Source organism: Mastigoproctus giganteus, chromosome 11 (assembly GCF_048544385.1).
Source record: "Mastigoproctus giganteus isolate SK-2022 chromosome 11, ASM4854438v1, whole genome shotgun sequence".
NCBI classification, from domain to species: Eukaryota; Metazoa; Arthropoda; class Arachnida; order Uropygi; family Thelyphonidae; genus Mastigoproctus; species Mastigoproctus giganteus.
In genome coordinates, this window is record NC_143585.1 from 87,281,232 (window position 1) to 87,302,233 (window position 21,002).

Here is a 21,002-nt window from a genome sequence, read left to right on the forward strand (position 1 = left end):
ATCCCTTTATGTCCTCAAATGAACTTGTCACCCCCCCCCCTCTCCCCAACACCACTTTTACCTCCATTAGGTTTTTTCCATACTTATTTTTTAGGTCTCTCATGACTTCTGTAATTTCCCTGATCGTTTTGAAATGTTCTCTTTTTTTTCCTGCCCATACAGGGATGGCTCTTTTTTTAAGTGGATCTTAGTGTCTGCTGATGTTATGTAGGTTTCGGATTTTCCTTCCAAAACTTTGTTCCCTGTTGTTTTAATCCTCCCCCATAGCGCAGTTTGTCTCACTGAACGTTGTGAGTGCAGAATTGGGATGTCTTTCATTGTGTTAGTTCAGCCACTAGACTTATATGAATTATACTTCTTATCCATGTTTGCAGAAAATGGCCACAAAATGCTGCAGGATTTTTAGAACTTCATAAACTGGCTGGTTAATGATATTAATATTAATCAATTTAAATTTACTCTAAATGAATTTTATGAATGCCAACTAAGATATTAAAACATATTCAACCAAATCCTATGTACAAATACCTTTTCATAATATGTTTCCATACAGAGATAGACAGTGTATGCAGTTAGACATGCCAAGCAACCCTCACAGCAAGTTCTGCTACTAAACTTCTCTGCATCAGTATAAATGGCATTTAAAGTGTTGATAGTATGCTCAAAAGACTGCCTTTCAATCTATATATTAAAAGAAAAATGAATAAAAGAATGTTTCATCAAAATTTTTAGTTCACACACACACACACACACATATATATATATTTATTTATTTATATTTTTGTGTACAAGTTGCATTTTGTGGTTATAGGCAATTAGGTAAGTAACTAGGATAGAAATAGACACTCCTACCCTCGTATTACACTAATGGCCCAGAGTGTGGAAAATTTTAGTTGTAAGAAAGTGAACAGCATATGACTGAAGAACAAAGTTAGTGCTTGGGTTATCCAGAAGCACAATTTCCCATTTATGCTAGTAACTGCCATGGTCATGGTAGATGTATACCCATAAATAGTTGTATGTATACAAATATGTAATAATCTTATAATTAAACTTTTGCTATTATAATCTTAAACTTGTTCAATAACATATAGTTCAATAATTAAATAACATATATATTCAAAGGTTGAGATAAAATTAACAGCACTATAGTAATTACAGAACTGTTTATTTGCACACCTTTGATAAATACATCCTAATATAATCCCCCCGCCCCGAATCAACTGTATAACATTTCCCACACGCGTAAAAGGTAACAAATACAGTCTACAGAGTGGTGTTTCTGAGTGTCTTCTTGTCCCTCCAAAGCAGATAGATAACCATAAGTACTGCTAAATCTTGGAAAAGGGATCTATCACAGAAGCTTGTATCAGGGCAATCTGGCAGATGTTGGAGTGTTTCCCAGTTCTAGTGATTCAAGAGCTTTCTAATACTGGTGGCCATATTAGCATTAGCAAAGGCACATGATGCAAGACAGCAAGCTTATACAGCATCAGCCAAAAAAAAAAAAAAACCCTCATTTCGCCCATCCACTTGCTCCAAATGTTTGTCAAGTTCTGCCTTGAATCTATTTAAGCTATCAACTTCTACAACAGATGGAAGTTTGTTCCAGCAATCAACCGCCCGCAGGCTAAGGACAAACTTCCGCACATCTATCCTACAACCGCCTTTCCTCAATTTGAATTTATGCCCTCTCAGGCGATTATTCTGAGCAAGAGGAAGAATCCCATCAGCATTGAGCATGCTCAAACCATTCAAGGCTTTATACAGCTCAATGAGATCACCTCACAGGTGCCTAGTCTCCAGACACTGTAATTTGCAAAACTTTAGCCTTTCTTTGTAAGAGCAACCCTTTGTTCCATTCACTAATCTTGATGCCCTTCTCTGTACTCGTTCCAACAGCCGTACATCCTTCTTAAAATGAGGCCTCCAGATAGTACTTAGTACACAGTACTCAAGATGTGGTCTGACTATTGTCTTATACAAGTGGATAATCACCTCCTTATCCCTGCTAGAAAAATTCCTGTATATCATTGACAAGACACCATAAGCTACTCTTGCAGAACCGTCTGCACTGCTCAGAAAACTTCATATCTGCCTGCACAATTACCCCCGGGTCCTTTTCATTCTCTACCACTGTCAGTGTGTACCACAGAGATGATACATTAATCTGGGATTACTGCTTCCCATATGTAGTACTTTACATTTGTCAATGTTAAACTTCATTTGCCACCTTTCAGCCCATCTGCTCAACTTTTCTAGATCCTATTGCAGCAGTGTACTATCATTAACAACCCTGCCAAACTTTGTATCGTCTGCAAACTTGGACATTAAGCCTGATATACCATCAATATCATTTATAAATACAGAAAACAACAATGGACCCAACACTGAACCCTGAGGGACTCCACTAATAACATTAGTCCATGAAGAGCAGTGTCCATTGATTACCACTCTGTCTTCTCCCATTCGACCATCCCTTTATCCATAGGAGCAATTTGCCTGCGATGCCACACTGCTCCAATTTGTGCAGCAGTCTTCCATGTGCAACAGTATCAAAGGCTTTTCTAAGATGTAAATATAAGATATGAAAGTTATTCTTTGCATCCAGATCCTTTGTGACTACATCATAGTATCCAATCAAATTGGTCAGGCAAGACTTTCCCTTAACAAAACTATGCTGTGTCCAAGCTATAACTGAAGTCTTGTCTAGATGATCCTGCGATGCTTCTTTAACCAGTGCTTCCATTAATTTCCCTGGAACAGAAGTTAAACTAACAGGTCTGTAATTACTTGTTTCCCCCTTCGATCCTCCTTTGTGGATTGGGGTCACATTTGCACATCTCCAGTACATGGGTACCTCCTCTGAGTCCAGGGAAGCTCTCATAATTATGGCTAAGGATTGACTTACTTCCTTTGCCACCACCTCCTTTAATATAACTGGATATATTCCATCCACCCCAGGTGCCTTTCTTGTGTTTATCTTTAACAATTTCTCCTCCACTTTCCTCTCAGTTATTACAAGATTATCTAGCTTACTGCCAGAGTTGAATACGCCTCTGGTATTCCCCTCCCTGAATAACTCCTCATGTGTGAATGTAGATGCAAAATACTCATTTAGTTTGTTAGCCACCTGAGCAGGATCATCAACAATTGAACTATTAATATCCAGTGGACCAATCTGATTCATCTCTTTCCTTCTAGAGTTTATATAGGTAAAGAGCTCTGTGCTGTTTTTCTTTGCATCCTTTGCTAAAGATTTCTCATAATCTGCCTTTGCCTGCCTATCTCCTTTGTGACTTGGTTACAGACCAGCTTATATCTATCATAGGCTTCCATGCACCCATTAATTTATATGTATCCCATGCATTTTTCTTCTCTGTCACATGTCTAATTAGTTCATCTGACATCCATTTAAGCCTACATCTTGAACAATATTTCTCTGTTGGTATGAAAAGCCTTGTAGCTTCCAAGATTAATTCTTTGAATGCTTCCCATTTTGAATTTGCTGTTGGTAACATCATCAGTTGGTTCCACTGTATAGAATTTAAATACTGTCAGTTGACCAGCGTAGTCATCTTTACGAAAGCAAAATATGGCAGCATGTGCTGCCATTCTACACAATTTCTGGTTTCAACTCCCACACCAAGTTAATACATCATCCATCACTTAATCACTTCTGATAAAGAAGCAAGAAAACTACACTTGTTCACTGGTGGTGCATCAGCCAGAATGTGGTTCATCTTGAATAATGTTGCTGACACAGCATGCAAGGCATGCATTTATTGAACAGCCTGGTACGAAAATGAACCACCTCCACATTCTTTATAACGAATGGTTTTTGACTTATTGGTAGCAATCCATTAGTGGACTAGTGGGTTCCATGAGGATACAAGGTGGGTTGCAGTGCACTCCAACATTTAAAAAATTTAAAGAAAATGAAACCATATCTAAATTAGAGAAGGGGGAAGAACCACAATCTCAATTTTAATCAACTGTTGTTTATGCTTTGTAAACATTATGCAAAGCATCTGCAGATGACACTGCAATTCTAACAAACCTAGAGGTAGAGATTATATGATGACAGGGGAAATTCAGCATATTTGTGTCCCTAAATACATAAACAGTGCTATTTGGAATCCTTATGGCACCTCCCCCTCACACACCACTGCTTGGTTGTAATCACCTACTGTCCCCCCCCACCCAAGCACTACACTACTGGGCAGTACCACTAGTGGTACTGTTATGCAGCAACAGTGCTACTAACTACACAGTGTTACCTTTTCTTTTTTCAAAGCCTGCACATATTAGACAGAGAGAATACAAGTTCAAGCTGTGAATACAATTCAAAAACAATATAAATATTGTTTAATATAAATATATAAATTATTTTATTAGACAAATATTTTATCTTAAAAAATATTCCTGTGAATGTTCTAAAATTAAAATCTTCAATTGCATTAATCCCCACCTGACACACAAACACACTTTGAAGGCTCTTTCAATGCAGTTTCAAAAAAATTATGTCTATATATATATATACACACATATATATACACATATACATATATGGCAATCAATCAAGTGTTTAAAGTAATAGTGTAAAAAAAAAAAAAAAAAAGATATTCCCTACTATACTAATTTTCAGAACTATTTACAGTAGTTTTGAAAATAAGTATAGGAAACTGAATCAAATAATACATAGAAATGCGACAGTTTCCAGTGTAATAAAAAGAACAAAGTGAAGGAGCGAACTCAAAAATAGTTTTATTTTTATTCAAAGCAATCAACGCCTGATTGAATGCACTTATTACACCACTCTAAAAGTTTCTGAAAACAGTCAGCGAAGGCATCCAAAGAGATGTTCAGTTTGGCAGTTACATTTTTATTTATGTCCTCAACATCCTGTAATTTCCTTCTTTTGAGGGCAGTTTCCCAAGGTGAAAAACTTGGGAAAGAGGAAGAAGTCTGCTAGTGCTAGATCAGAAGAATAGGGTGGATGGTTGATCTGTACGATGTGATGTTTTTTCACAAATGTCTTTACAAGTGCAGAATAAGCAGGGGCATTGTCATGCAACAAGAACCAACTGCTTTTCTCTTGAAATTGTAGCCTCACCCATGAAATGCACTTCAATAATCTTTGAAGCACCCATACATAGAATGCAGCATTGACTCTCCCTTCCAGGTGCAAATTCCTTGTGAATCATACCATTTGTCAAGAAACAGAATTAGCATTGTCTTGTTCCTGGACTTCTGTAAATGAAACTTTTTTGGGACTTGATTTAAGTCCATTGCATGCTCCAACACTGTCTGGGTCATACTGAAACACCCACCACTCATCTTCAGTGAGAATACAGTTGAGGAAATTAGGATCAACTTAACAAGTCTGGATTAAGTCTTCATATGACAAAACTTTGTTGCTTCTGCTCATCCATGAAGCAAATTTTTCACAGACCTTCCTTTCCATAAATCATCAAGCAGAATTTGACAAATCACCTCCTCATTCATACCCAACTCTGTAGCCATCATTCTGAGGGTCAAATGACAATCTCTTGCCACAATTTCCCAAACTTTTGCAACTGTCCTCATTTTGAGAGATTTATGGACAGCCACCAGGAACATCCTCACATCTGTCTTTGAACCACTTATACCATACAAACCCACTTGTATGACTTAACATTTCATCACCATAAATTTTTTAACATTTCATCACCATAAATTTTTTAACATTTCATACATTTTTGTTGCAGATTTTCCCAGTTTAAAGAAAATTTTGAAACTTGTTTTTGTTGTTCCATTGTTAAATTGTGACACAGAATGTTAACAACACTAATGAAACTGCTCGTTGCTAACAACATGGACAATCACCACCATCTGTTGGAGGAAGTTTGACCTTCAACTTACCACTTACATTTATTTTAAAAAATCAAACATGACTGCAACAGCACCAGTCCTGGAACTTTATTGCCACACCTCATACAAACTTTGAGCACATACTATTTCATACTACTTTTGGAAATTACAGTATAATAATTTTTTAAAGTACAGCGTGCTATTTTTTTTTTCAAACCTTTTCAGTATTAACATACTTGTAGAAAAATCTCACAGGGTCTACTTTGTCATGATTTTTCATAAAATCTGTAGCAATCCGTGAGTAATATCAGTCAATGTTATGGAATGGAGTCATAGGGTTACTACAAATTATGATTAGCTGGAACCCACAGGAGTTCATTTGTTAGACAACAAATCGTTATATTTAATCAATCCAACTTACTGCACAGATGAGAAATTTCCCTGACATTAGGAAATGAAGCTTATTATCCCCTTCAATCCCATTTAATACAGGAAGTTTCCAACTTAAGAGCAAGTGTGTTATGGTGTTCCAGAAGTTAATCCGTTCAGAAAAAAATGTGATAAATAGCGATGACTAAGGTAGCTGGCCAAGTCTGTGTTTAGCCTATTATGCAGCAAAAATACCGTAAATGAGCCTATTTAACCCACACTGCTACTATAAATTTGCATTGAAATATAGTTGAAAGCAATCTGGTATAGTGTTCAGTGTGGAGATTTAAGAAAGAAAGAAAGATTTTAATGTCCTTATCAGTTGCATGCAGCATCTCTCAAGTTTCATAAAAATTACAGATACAGGGTTCACATACATTTTTGAAATTTGTAGAGTTCCACAAATTCTCAGAAACATTTAGGAAATTGAGACCTGCAACAGCTGTCAAACATTTTTCAGAAACTTTTAGACATACACCAGTTACCAGAAACATTTAAAATGAATTTTTAGACACACATCATTTGTCTTGAAACATTTAAGAAAATTTTTATATCCAGTGTTGACTGGTATGAAATTAGTGCAAAATTATGGTGTGATATATTAAATTTCAAAAGGAGAAAATACACTCCACATATTTGCAATAACAGTTGTCCTCCCCTCCATTTTAGCATGGTTCTTCAGAGCTTGTTCACTATAGTGCCCTGTTCCCTCAGAATAGCACTATTCACTACAAATGCCTTGGGTGGAGTTACCCATTAATAGGTGTTCAAGTGTCTGAGAGGCCATTGAAAAAAAAAAAAAAAAAAAAAAAACCTTTTAATGCCCTTCAATGATTTTTCAACCAAATGTAATCCACAGTGCATATCTTCATCTGTGTCCTTTGATTTCACTATTAAAAATAGACTTTAACCGATACTGTAATTAATGAGAAAACAGCTAATTTGCTGGCCAGACTGGAAATGCTTTGAATTTGTAAGGAGAAACAAGAAGTGTTTGTTTATTGCCCCAAAAAACAATTTTTGGCATCCATAGTAATTTACACCTGTGTTAATATTCTGTAGCTGTTTGTATTGGCACAAATTTCCTGTGTCCAAGGCTGCACCATTTCTTGCTATTACAAAAATATACACTTTATACATTCTCCTGCCCGGCAGTGTTAGGAGAAAGGTGTTATCTGCATGGAGTTGAAATTAACTGAAGTCTGTAAATTTTTACATAAATTATTACTACTGTGCACACCACTGAGCAATGCTGTTTTCAGTTTAGTTTTGGTCATCAGTAAGTTATAGGGTTTAGGCACAAACTGTATGTGTTCTGTGGTTGATTTGCTGTTTACTGGGCAAAAAAACCAGAGTTTCTGGGAAAAAAAACCATGCTACCATTGCGCAATACCAACTATCTCAACCACTGTGATTATACCAACTGTGTTACCACAAGGGCATTGGTCTTCCATCAGTTCTAGTTTATACATTGTTTATGTGCGTTTTGTGTCTGTGTGACTACAGTTTACTGTATAGGTAATTTTGACTCAGTCTCAAAAAGTTCAAATAAGTCTGCTGGTGCTAATAATGCAAAGATGAAAGCTAACAGAAAAACTTGGCACTGGAAACTAATCTGGACATTCTAAAAAGACTGAATTTGAAGGGCACTAGATCTACACTAAACTTAGTAGTTTTGGATGATCTGAACATTATAATAGCATCACAAGGTTATTGTAAATACAGTATACATATAAGATTCTGTAACATTAAGGTAAGTGTTCTTGTATTTTCATTAAAAAAAAAAAAAAAAAAAAAAAAAAAATATATATATATATATATACATGCACACACACAGTACTGCCATAAATACAGTCACAAAAGTAAGACTCCTGTAAAAATAGAAAATCATATCACAGAGCTGTGGATTTTGCATCATATGTAGTTCTTTAACAGGTATCATCAACTAGTAAAGGGAGCCAGTGAAAATGGAATGGGGAGATAAAGAAAACAGGATACTGTCATAGGTCTTCATAAGGTAGGACATGATGCACCTACAATTTTCAAACTTCTGAAACCACTTGGAATAAGCTGAAGATTTGTCTACACGGCAATTGATAGGTACAATGAACAACAAAGAACTGATGACAGGCCCCGGTCCAGCCACCCAAGAACTGTGAGGATCCCTGCAGCAATCAAGGCAGTGCAGAACAGAATTCGTAGGAAACCCTTACAAAAAACAGAAAATCATGTCCAGAGAAATGGGAATATCACCAAGATTGATGTCACACATAATCAAAAGTGGTCTAGGGATGAGTGCCTACCGTAGGAGAACAGGCCAATTCCTAACTCCAGCTCTGATGGAACGGAGGCACTGCAGTGTCGGTACGCAAATGGTAAGCATCAAAAGATACTCTTCACAGATTAAAAAGATTTTTACTATTGAGAGTTATAACCATCAAAATGACAAGGTATATGCCCATAGCTCTGCAGAGGCATGTCAGGCCGTTAAAAGGGTTGAAAGGGGTCATCAGCCAGCATTAGTGTGGTTGGTGGGGAGTCTCCTACAAAGGTGTAACAAAAGATGCATTTTTGTGTTCAGGGATGAAAACCAGTACAAGGGCATACCTGAATGATATTCTGCAGCCGCATGTGAGACCCCTCAATCAGACTCTCTTCAGTGGTTAACACTGGATCTTCCAACAGGCTCAGTGCCTGCCCACAAGACAACGATCACCCAAACATGGTTGGCAGAGAATGTGCCTGAGTCATCAAGCATGACGAATGGTCTCCTGCCAGCCCAGATCTTAATCCACTTGATTACTGTTTGTGGGATATTTGGCAAGGGATGGTCTGTGGTAAAAGGCATGCCACATTGGAGAGCCTGAAGAGATCACTGTGGCAACCAATTTCCCACTGGATGTTGTGCGTACTTTTATTGATGAATGGCCAGAATATTTGAGATCTTGTGTAAAAAACAGAGGGGGGTGCATTTTGAATGAGTGTTGTGTTGCTTCATTTGTTGGGTGTTCAAGAATAAACCCACAGAGTTTTGAGTTCCTGTGTCTTTTTATTTTATGGCAACATGCAGTGACACATGTGACAATATTTATGGCAGTACTGTGTGTGTGTGTATGTTTTTAAAGTTTATATTTAAAAGTTTAAATGTTTCTGTTAAATTTAATATTGTTATATACAGAAATGTGCCTTAAAATCATCAAAAACACTGGTCTTACAAACCAGTTAAAACAATCACATTGTTTCTTAAGGATAAATCTCACCTCCCTACTTAAAATGTATTCACTTGGCACTTCATGGTCCCAATTAAGCGTTCTAAGTAAAGAAAGCTGTAAAAGGTTAAGCGCTCTCCTCTTTTTAATGGTTTATTGAATCCTCTTTTCCACCAGCGGGCAGAAAATAGGATTTCCTACACTAAGGCACATTTAATTAGCTAAATAAACTTGCAATTGATTTCAATGTTTTGGATTCATTTAAGGAGACCATTCGCATATAATCAAATTGCCTCTGCTATATTGCAGAGGCAATTGGACTCTTGAGACAAGTTGCAAACTGATTGAGAACAAAATCTCAAGATGATTTGAAACGCTGACATCAACAACAATTTTATTTACTTAACTGAATGTGCCTTTGTGTAGCAGACCCTCTTTTCCCTCTTGGTAACAAACTATTTTATTTGCAAATATGGAGTTTTGTGTTTTCAAAGTAAAGGTGAATATATTGGTAGGCAATTTTATCTATTGCTACAATGAATCAGTGTAATTGCCAAAGCTTAGACAAAATGTTAGTTTAAAAAAAAATTATGATTAATGAGAATATTTTATGGGTAATATATGTTCATACAATAGTAAAATAGCATTTTCATCTATGTCAAATATTCCAAGGCATCTCAAACTTTGTTATACAAAATTTGGTCAGTGGGATGTTTTTGGCAAGACACTAGAATAAAAAAAATAATGTTTCATTTCAGGTTCTCTTTAATTCTATATGATAAATACTGCTGTATATTTAATTATCCTTTATTTATTATTCATTTAAAATTAAGTCACACACTTTGTTTAGTAAACAGTACTACTTTAGAAATCTTTATTACAATAATAATACTAATAGATGCAAGACATTGCAATCCTGCCCTCCATGGCCACCAGGCCAGGGGGGTTAAACAGTCATAATACAGTAGTATGTGAGAGAAAAGTTAAAATGAATAGATAATAACAGAGAACATTTAATAAATCAAGTATAAGGAAATACAGTGCATATATGGAAGTATAAAATGAAGCACAGTACAATTACATACAACGCAATATAGGTGACAACACACATACTCGCAAATCACTTCTGCCAGAGGGAGGGAGGGAGGGAGAGAGGGAGGGAGGGAGGGAGAGAGAGAGAGAGAGTCGAACTACTTTAAAATGTTAGCAGAAGTACAAAGTTTGTCATTACTCATCATCATATTGAATAAGTTAGTAATCCTTCTTCACTGCGGATAGTATTGTTCGCTTGAATTGTCATTAAAATGAGCTTCGGGGAGAAGGATCAGGGACAGAGATATATACAACTCATTAGTTGCATATCTGGAGAAGGAAATTTTAAAAATCATAATTAAAGTTACGTATAATAATGGTAGTGTAATTCAATAAGACTGAATCTTAATTATGTTACTATTTTTGTTGTGTTAACCTTAAAGTAAGATGACTATTAGGCTTATACTATACCTATCAAATCATATTTAAATAGGATTTTTTAGGCTTCAGTTTGTTTCTACTGTGATTTTGTAATTTTCTTACCTTCCCTTGTTTGATAAATAGTTATTCTTAAAATGTGAGCTAGGCACAAGTAATTATATAAATTTTCTTGTGTCCCTCTGTGATGCTCTTTGAACTTGAATAATTCAAAGACTAAACAAGCTTTTGACCTGATTCTTTTTGCAATAGGTTTTATTTAGTAGTAAAATTGGGGGGGAAAAAATCCCCAAGTGATTTTCAAATCCCAAGAATTGATTTAGATCCCAGTAAAACTAACTTGCCATTTATTTTGAAGAGAAGGCAATCAAATCCCAAGAATTGATTTAGATCCCAGTAAAACTAACTTGCCATTTATTTTGAAGAGAAGGCAATTTCTTACCTTTTGTCTTCACAGTCAACAGATCTAAGAGTCAGACTTTCAATGAAATTGGCACTTTTGCTCATGGTCAACTGCATTTTTAGTTATTTATTAACAGAGTCCATCCCTACTGATACCTTAGCTACCAACAAAGGGAGCTAAGGGAGAGGTTACTTCAATATTAATCTTTACTTCTTCTCAGAAGCAGTTTTGGCAAAATATTCCCCACAAGTATTCTAGTACCACTGATATAGTTTGCAAACAAATATTTGATGCAATCTATTCTATTTTAATAATATATTCATATTCGGTGAAAAGTCTCTAGAGAGTGTACCAAAAAAGCAAAAGCATGAGTGCTTTTGTACTCCATTAAATAACTTTGGTATTATAAGGCAGGATAAAATAATTTCCAACTGTGCACTTTATAACATCATTTTTTAGTTAAACATAATGGATGCACCTAGAAAGTATTTTTAAATGCAAACATTTTTGAAAAGTATGTGCTGTATGCTTCATATATTAGTTCATCCTTCAGTTAAAGTATGCTGTATGCTTCATATATTAGTGCTGTATGCTTCATATATTAGTTCACCCTTCAGTTCAGGTCTGTTGAAGTAAAACTGATTGTGTTGTTTATATTAGAGACATACAAAAGCCTGGAGAGCAAGGAGTGGGGATTACTTGACCTGGTGGGGGGGGGGTCTTCATAGGAAAAGTACATAATAGACTGTTAGGGTTACTAAGAGCAAAAACAGGCACACATACATGTCTGTATACTAATGCTAGGAGTATAGTAAATAAATTTGATGAATTTTACGTACTGGTTAAGTCAAAATGCAGACATTGTAAGGATATCAGATAGTGTAATGTTGAGTCAGTTTCTTGTGATATGAACACTGGAAAAACAAAAATGAGTAGGATTATGTTATAGGCCAAAAGGCTGTGTTCACTATAATGAAAAACTACAGACAAATGGAATGGGTCAGTAAATCAGAATGCCTTATAATTAGAATGATACCAATTGGAATTGTGGGCTGGCTGCTCACATATTACCAGAGATCTTGTCCGACCAATCTGATCCCATGTCTGTGCGAGACATGGGATAAGGTCACATCACAGACCATCAAAAACTCTTAACAGGGCAGGACTAAAGCCCATCGAAGTCAATGAAGGCACCTAAGAAAATGATGAACAACAATATTCCATTAACAATGTGGTTGAAGAAACAATCTGGATACTCGGTTGGCATGTGTTGATAACAACCTCGTGACTGTCGAAACGCCGAAAGATGAGAAAATTCTTGAAGCTCTTAGGAAAAAGAGGCTTTAAAAATGACAGTGAGGAAGATGGTGGTGAGTATCCAGTTAATGTAGTGTCGAGCACAGAGGTACAAACTGGTTTAAAAACCTTGTTTTATGAAACCAATGACATTGATCCCAAATTTCAATTTTATCTCAGTAAAATGAAAGACACTGATCATAAATTTCATTTAAAAGAAATTTGAAACAAACATTGGAAGACTTCTTTAAAAAATAAAATGTATTATATCAAGACTACTAATGAAATTATTTTTCTTTTGAATTATTTATGTAGTGCATAAATATACTGAATAAACTGTTAATCATGAGCTATGGTTATTCATTGTTGTTTTTATCCCTTTTTCATAAGTACTGTATACAGGGTGTTTCAAAAATGATGATCAATAATTTAAAGGTGAAAAGTACAAACTAAAATAAGCAGAAAAGTCCTAGTGAACATTGGGCCGCAAATGAACTGTTTTCGAGATAATGCACATTTTCTGTTAAGATCTGCCACTATGGGACCACTAGTTTAGCAAAAAGCTGTGAATCCTTTGCTAAGGGTGGTTTTATTAAACATAAGATAACACATTTTTAATTTCTGGCTTCAACACCGCAGGATTTTACAGATGTTACATGATGTTCTTTCTAACGCCCTTTCCTCAACATCGAGTGTTATGCTTCTGGGCCTACTTGCTCGTACTCCATGTGCGAAGCACCCATGTTCTCTAAGGCGTTGATGTACCCCGATAAATGTGTGCCTGTTGGACTTCCTTCGGCGGGGAAATGCTTCTTGGTACAAACATGCAGCCTCGAGTACACTGCCGTTGGCTTTACCGTACATGAAGTGCATATATGCATACTCTTCATTGCTGTAACCTCTTTCCATGTTGACTATCCTTTGACAAGTACTAGTATGCCTGCTACATCTTGGAGCATTAAGAGAGGAGAAACGGAGGGAATGAGCATAATGTAACCTAAACAAACAAGTCAGTGGTGGATCCCAACCAGAAATGTGAAATGTCTCGAAAATGATTCACTTAAGGACCCATGTTTACTGGGCTTTTTTTTTGCACATTGTAGTCTGTACAGTTCACCTTTAAATTATTTACCATCACTTTTTAAACACCCTGTATATTTGTATATTTCATAAGTACTGTGTGTGTGCACGATAAACATAGTAAATAACAGAAAAAATAAGATATAGTTACAATAATTAACTATATAATATCGGTGTAAATACACCATAGTTAACCCATAGATTTGAGCTACGATTGTAGCGTAGAAGGCATCGTTAATTGTATCTCATAATGCGGTTGCCTTCACAACAACAGCTACTATTGAATTACTTCAAATAAATAACGCTTCTCTAGTAGAGAAGACTACTGTTATTTATTTTCAGCGTACCACCACCCAGACGATCGTTTCGAAGCTTTTTGGCTTCGTCATCAGTGGGCGGGTAGGTAATCTGATGACGAAGCCAAAAAGCTTCGAAACGATCGTCTGGGTGGTGGTACGCTGAAAATAAATAACAGTAGTCTTCTCTACTAGAGAAGCGTTATTTATTTGAAGTAATTCAATAGTAGCTATCTTGTTGTGAAGGCAATCACATTATGAGATACAATTAAAACGATGCCTTCTACGCTACAATCGTAGCTCAAATCTATGGGTTAACTATGGTGTATTTACACCGATATTATATAGTTAATTATCAAAACCCATAAGGATTATGCCTAGTGCATTTAATTTTCCAGCTACAATAATGGATATAACTAGTAACAGTAATAACGAGCAATATTCTTTGGTCCCTTGAATCTTGTTATAATCAAGTTTGACTGTATATGGGAACATAAATTGAAAAAGGATGGCTGCAGGAGAGATGTACAAAAATTTCTTTTCAGCCAGACAGAATAAGTGATTACTGGAACAAGATTCCATCTGGTGTGTACAAGTTCGCAGTTTAAATAAATTTAAGAATGCATCAGACAAATCATAAGAGAGGATGGACAGATGAGGTGGATAGTCTAAACTCTTGAAATGAAAGCAGGTGTGTATTTCACTTCTAACACAATGATGCAAGATTGAAAGTCCAAAGCACATACAGTCGGTCCTCGTATAGCACGATAGTTCTGTTCCTAGAAATGTTCGGCAATGCAAAATCGTGCAATATAAACAATAGGCCCTATGGGAAAAATAGGGTTAGGTGCAGACCACCAAAGATTGAACACACATTTGTAACCAAAACATTACCAAACAATAAATTATCGTAATAAAACACTTACGTATTTTATTACTTAATAGTGGTAATAAAATATTGCTAATGCTTTTGCTTCTACGTAAGCAAACTTGTTTTTTGTTTGGATAGAAAATCCAAACAGATGACAGCCGTTCCATCTCTTCCAATTCTTAATCTAATGGATTTTAATTACACTTTGAGTTGTTCCTGCTATGAAAGTTGTTTTCATTTTCTCTGCATTCTTTGTAATTCTCGGTGTTGCCTCATTTAGGCCTGTAGCACGTGCAATATCACATGGTCTTTCATTTCACTCAAAGCATTTCACAATTTCATATTTTTCTCTATCAACAGAGGCAGACTGGCCATAAGCCTTACTAGGGAAACCCCGGTGAGCCGGAGACCGGTGTGAATTTGGCCATAAATGATAGTATGAGGCCACTACAATTTTCCCGGGTAAGAATTTTTGACCCAGTCTGCCTCTGTTTATCGATATTGCTTTTCTTTTTCTCTCTGAATCACCAGGATGCTTCCTTTTCACACCTTTTAAGTATTTTACTCATTTTTAGGGAATAAAGCACAATTACAAAATGAGGAGGCACGCTTGATACACATAAACAAAGCTGCGCACGTGTGGCAACTGAATAAACAACACGGTAAAGGCAGAGACACACTATGAACATCTCACTAGCTCACATTTTACTAAAGCACATTTCTGCGGGTTACTACCATAAATCAATAAAAACAATTTGCAGTTGCGTTTCTGCTAGTGGAATCTGTTATAAACTGGTAGTAAACTCGATCTAATTGCATTTGCCATAATATCGATAACTGGAATTGTGTGGGTTTTTACATTATTATGGTGAAATGTGTTTCCTCTTCACTGATATAAAAAACAAATACATTTTCAGAATCTTCTCTTCATTCCTATCGTGTTGCGTTCAGTTGGGGCGATTCCGTGTTCGACTGCCATTTCTTGTAAACACAAAGGTGAATCGTGCATAAGTGAATTCGGTTCGTGTTATATACAATATTGTTCCCCTATTTATAAATCGTGTATGATCGAATTCGTGTAGTGTACATAGTGTTTGGGGAGAGGGTGCCACCGGTGGTTCCCAACAACTGTGCCATAAGTACTCTTGTGAAGTATACATTACTCTGTAAAAGCCAGACAAAAGTATTGTGTGTTGCATATAAGAAGTATTATGTTGGGTTCTGTTGTTGAGGTCTGGCTTTTGGCCACAGAACCCCTAATGGGACCCCACATTGCCCGTACACACTGCTAGGAGGTAAGCCAGGCTGCCCATTATTCTCAGGTAGGTACTGCCACCTAATTGCTTGAGCATTCAGTGACAGGACCTATATAAAAAAAAAAAAACCACAGATAGAGCGGGGAATATGAAAGTCAAGTGGGAGGGAAATAGTAAGAAATATTGATGCGTAGATGAAGGCGTCCTCAAAATTATTTGGTGTAGTAAACTCCACTAGGCGAGTGGAGGAAGGGAATGGGAGTCAAAAGATACCAGACAAGAGTCTGGTACAGATCGCCACCTGGCACACAAATCATGGTCAAGAGGCAAGGTCATTTTCTGTGGTTTAGTCATGTCCAAGTAACTGTCACAATTGGGAGACGAAGTCCCCTCGGTGGCTTAGTCATGTCCAAAGCACACTGAAGGAACTAAAATTCTCACTCACAACTATTCTAATAGATTTCAGTTTTATTTATTATTTATTTTTGGAGCATTTTGTTGACTGCCACATATTTGTTTTTTAATCCTTCATTCAGAAAAACAGTATATCCTTATTAATTCAATATCAGATTATTCAAAATGCAATGTATTTTGATGTCACTACTTCCCCGACCAATGATAGAGGATTTTGTATGCAATTTAGTACATTATTCAAAATGTGTATAATGAAATTCAATGTTTGAACTGGGTTCCACAACTTGCGAATGGCTTGTGTAATTTGAAAAGATTACTACCACCAACTATACACAAACATTGTTTTAACAAAATTGAACTGAGCTAAGAAAATTTTCTATTCTTTCATGTAATTTTATAGGCTGGTATGCTTATTTGATAAAAGTTTCTTTATTTACTGAAAGCATTATTACATTAATTAAATGTGTAAATTAATGAATGGAACTGAATTTTATCTGCTATGAAGCCTGTTCTCCTGCCACATCTGCTATGTCACTGTTTTCCTTGACAACACTCTCCCCACAGGTAGCATACAGCTAGAGCTCATTTTACAAATTCCTTCTGTTGGAGCTGATTTTCCTTCTCCAGATGTTACAAGCATGTTTCATATTCATTTTTTTGTAGCCCCCCAGCTAGGTGACAGCAGAGTGATGTCACCGTATTAAATATATGGATTGTGGGTTACGTTACATCGGTGAGATTGCCAGAAGGTTGAAAGATCATGTCTCTGAACATGGACTCGGCTGTTAATTGTGATTGTTCTACCATTGCTGAATATTACTGGAGCAAACAATATAACACCTTAATTCCTGTTGTAACATCCAAGTTTTTGACTGTTCACACTAATACCACAGCATGCATGGCTTGAAGCACTCCATATTTCTATTGTGAGCTGCATTATGAACTGCAACAGGGGACTCTCATCCACTATTATATATGGCATCAACATCCACCTGTAGATGTCGATGCCAATATGTTCACATCCACTTTGCACTTTCTTGAAAACCTGATGGATTTAAATCTGTGCAGTTTTCTTCTTTTCACAGATTAGTTTGTAGCAGGCAATGGCATTGTTTACACCTACTGCCACTTTAGTGAACCTCTCAGTGTTAGAATCTTGAAAGATGATAGTGCTTTATCTATTAAAGAAAAAGTGTCAAATAACTGCTTGCAGGTGAAATTTTTCAATCAACCTCTACCTCTTCAGTGGCCAGCTCCTGAGAGTGGCTTTCCAACAATTGGTAAACATACTCTTCCTCTACCTTGAGATCCAATTGTTTTCCGAGCTCCACCACATATGAGACTGACTCTACCTCTTCAGTATGGAAGTCATGAGCAAATTGTGGGATGAGTTCCTTCCAGATCCATTCATATTTGATGATGTTATCTCATACCAGGTAGCATCTATATTCTTGATTGCGTTGTAGATGTTATTCTTTCCAAAACTGCTTTAAGGTCATTCCATCCTTTCCTGTTGCTGTTAAAGCTTCCTTAAAAGTTCTTCGTATGTAATAAGCCTTGAATGCAACAATAACCCCCTGATCCATTGGCTGTAAGAAGGAGACGCTATTGAGAGGAAGGTACACCACTTTAACATTAGAATGAAAACCATCCAAGTGAGGTGGATGGCCAGGAGCATTGTCCAGTACTAACAGAATCTTGAATGGAACGTTGTTTCATCACAGTACTTTTCTACATGTGGTATGAAATGTTTGTGGAACCACTCCTTGAAAACTGAGAGTAACCCAAGCCTTAGAGTTAGACATCCAGATGACTGTGAGTGAAGTTTTATAATGCCTCTGCGGGCAAAAACCCTTGGATTTTCGGTGCGGTACACTAACAGTGGTTTGACTTTGCAGTTACCAGCAGCATTCTCCACATCCCCCAGCAGTAGTTAGCCAGTCCTTTGCTGCCTTGTATCCGGGCATTTTCTTTTCCTCCTTCATAATATGTGCGAGCAGGCATTTTTTTTTTTCCAAAACAAGCCAGTTTTGTCTACATTAAAGATCTGTTCTGGCTTGTAATCCTCGTTAACAATAATGTCCCACAAGAACTCTGGATATTGTTTGGCAGCCTCCACATCAGCACTAGCTGCCTCACTGTTCACTTTAATGCATATCAGATTTGCTTGTGCCTTGAAGTGTTGTAACTATCCATGATTTGCATTAAAGGTCTCTTCAGGAGCACTTTCACACACTTAAGTTTCTCCATTTCCTCAATCACTGGACTTATTATTGTCGATTGCATTGGCACAGAATGCTTTGTGTGTTCAAGAATTTGCTTTTTATCCTGGAAAATTGTGTTCACAGTAGAGTAATTCAAGCCCAACATGTGCTACACAGCCTGATTCTCACCCTTTTCTGCTCATTTTATAATGTCTAGTTTCATTTCCACTGTAATACAGTGTCATTTACCACTACTGCTCTCACTTCTTTTTTGCTTTGGGGCCGTGTTAGGGAAATAACATCTTTTGTAATAAGAAAAACACTGATCCTACTCTGAACAAGAACAACAAAAACTGAGGGATCACGAATAGACAAGCAGCAGCAGCAGCAGCAGCAGCAGCAGGTGGGTAGCTCATGCAGTGTTACCATATAGACGGCAGCTGATTTTGGTACTTTGTGCGTGTCAAATGTGTCAAAACTGTCAATATATTTTTGATATACAGTATTTTTATTAATTTTGAGAAACTTGTGCTTTATACATACCTATGAGTTATGTAAGTTTTTTGTACGTAAGTAGAGGAGTGCCTGTATAGTTAATTTTAACTCTACTGTATCAGTTATTGCAAGAAAATCTTCTATGTTATGTTTTCTGACCACTTTTTTTGGGTATAAATATGGTTTTAGAAACAGTCCATGAATATGTGTGCAGTAATATGGCTCAAGGCCTGTTTTCTAATAAAAAGACACGAAATTCTTCCCAATCAAATATGTAATGAGAATGTAATAAGTTTTATTACCCTTGGCTAAGAAGATTTTTATCTTCAACATGCAATTTATATTTAAAAAAAGGAAGTATTTTTAGTATTTACTGGGTTTTTTTGCCTTTTTTCAGTCTAACATTTTTAATTTTTAATTAGTAGACTTTACTTGACGGCTGCATTGAATAATCCATAAAACTGTGGATTGTGTACCACTGATAAAAACAATTTAAAAATCAAAGGTCTGATAATATGCAACTAACAGCTTATTATACATACTGAATGTAAATAAACTTTCAGTTTAACAAATATGCTGATGCCATTTCTTGTTATTTAAAGCCTGGAATTTAATTCCCAATTCATAAATTAAAAATAAATTTTTAATTTATACACAATGTATATTATTTATTTATTTAAAATACATGTTCAAGTCACATTTATCCAATATAAAAAACAAATAGCTTACTAATCCATCCAACTCAGGAGGAAATTTTGTTTGAAATCTGACTGCTGTGCCATCTGCATAATCCCTCTGAATGAACACTTTTCTACAACCAGTAGGCGGAGCGCCCCTTTCACCACCAGACGTATGATTCTAAACAATTATGAAAAATTAAATAATTAAAAGCTTTTAAAACACTAGCTGTTCAATTCTATATTATATTGTAACTAACACGAGACACTCTAATATATAATGAAAATTAAGAAACAGTAATAGTTCCATTGTCACTATTCCGATAAACATTATACATCCTTGAACTTATGTACATTTGCTTATGGTGAAATGTAAGTATACTGATGGGTTAATGTCCCTCTAAAATCATCTATGATATTCAGGTGCTGTTGTTTAGAAACCTGCTGAATCATTGACCAATTCAGCCCATAATTTCTACCAGCATAGTTAAGAGTGGAAGATTTTAACTCAAGGATTCTTTGATATTGGTAACAGTGTCAGCAATTTTAGAGTTTCCGATGTTCATTAATGCTATAAAACAATTCTCTCTCAGTGGCATCCAAGATGTGACTAAATAGTAATAGAGGCATGTGATGCAAGAAAGCAAGCATATGAGCTTATGTAGCATCAGCCAAAAAAAAAAAAAAAAAATTCACACAACAATTCCCTCTAAAAGTTTGTCCAGTTCCTCCTTGAATTGATTTAAGCTATCAACTTCCACGACAGATGGAAGTTTGCTCCAGCAATTAACCACCTGCTGGCCAAACTCAAATTTCCGCATATCTATTCTACAACTGTTTCTTCAATATGAATTTATGCCCCCTTAGGTTTGTAATCTAAGCAGGCGGAAAAATCCCATTAAACTTCAGCGTGCTCAATCCATTCAAGGCCTTATACATCTCAATCAGATCACCTTGCAGGTGCCTAGTCTATAGCTGATGCAATTTTCAGAAGTTAAGCCTTTCTTGGTAAGAGGACCCCTCCATTCCCCTCACCAATCTTGTTGCCC

At 36.2% G+C, this 21,002-nt stretch overlaps 1 protein-coding gene across 2 annotated transcripts in view; it reads right to left on the reverse strand.

Moving 5' to 3' along the window:
* Nucleotides 1–21,002, reverse strand: part of LOC150078227 (golgin subfamily A member 7) — a 59,817-nt gene that overhangs the window by 10,327 nt on the left and 28,488 nt on the right. For both annotated transcript variants that reach the window (XM_090385406.1, XM_090385407.1), the window contains 2 exons: nucleotides 20,006–20,134; nucleotides 529–681 (listed from right to left, as the gene is read on the reverse strand). In XM_090385406.1, coding sequence (XP_090241532.1) covers nucleotides 529–681; nucleotides 20,006–20,134 — 282 coding nt within the window. The remainder of the gene's footprint in view (nucleotides 1–528; nucleotides 682–20,005; nucleotides 20,135–21,002) is intronic.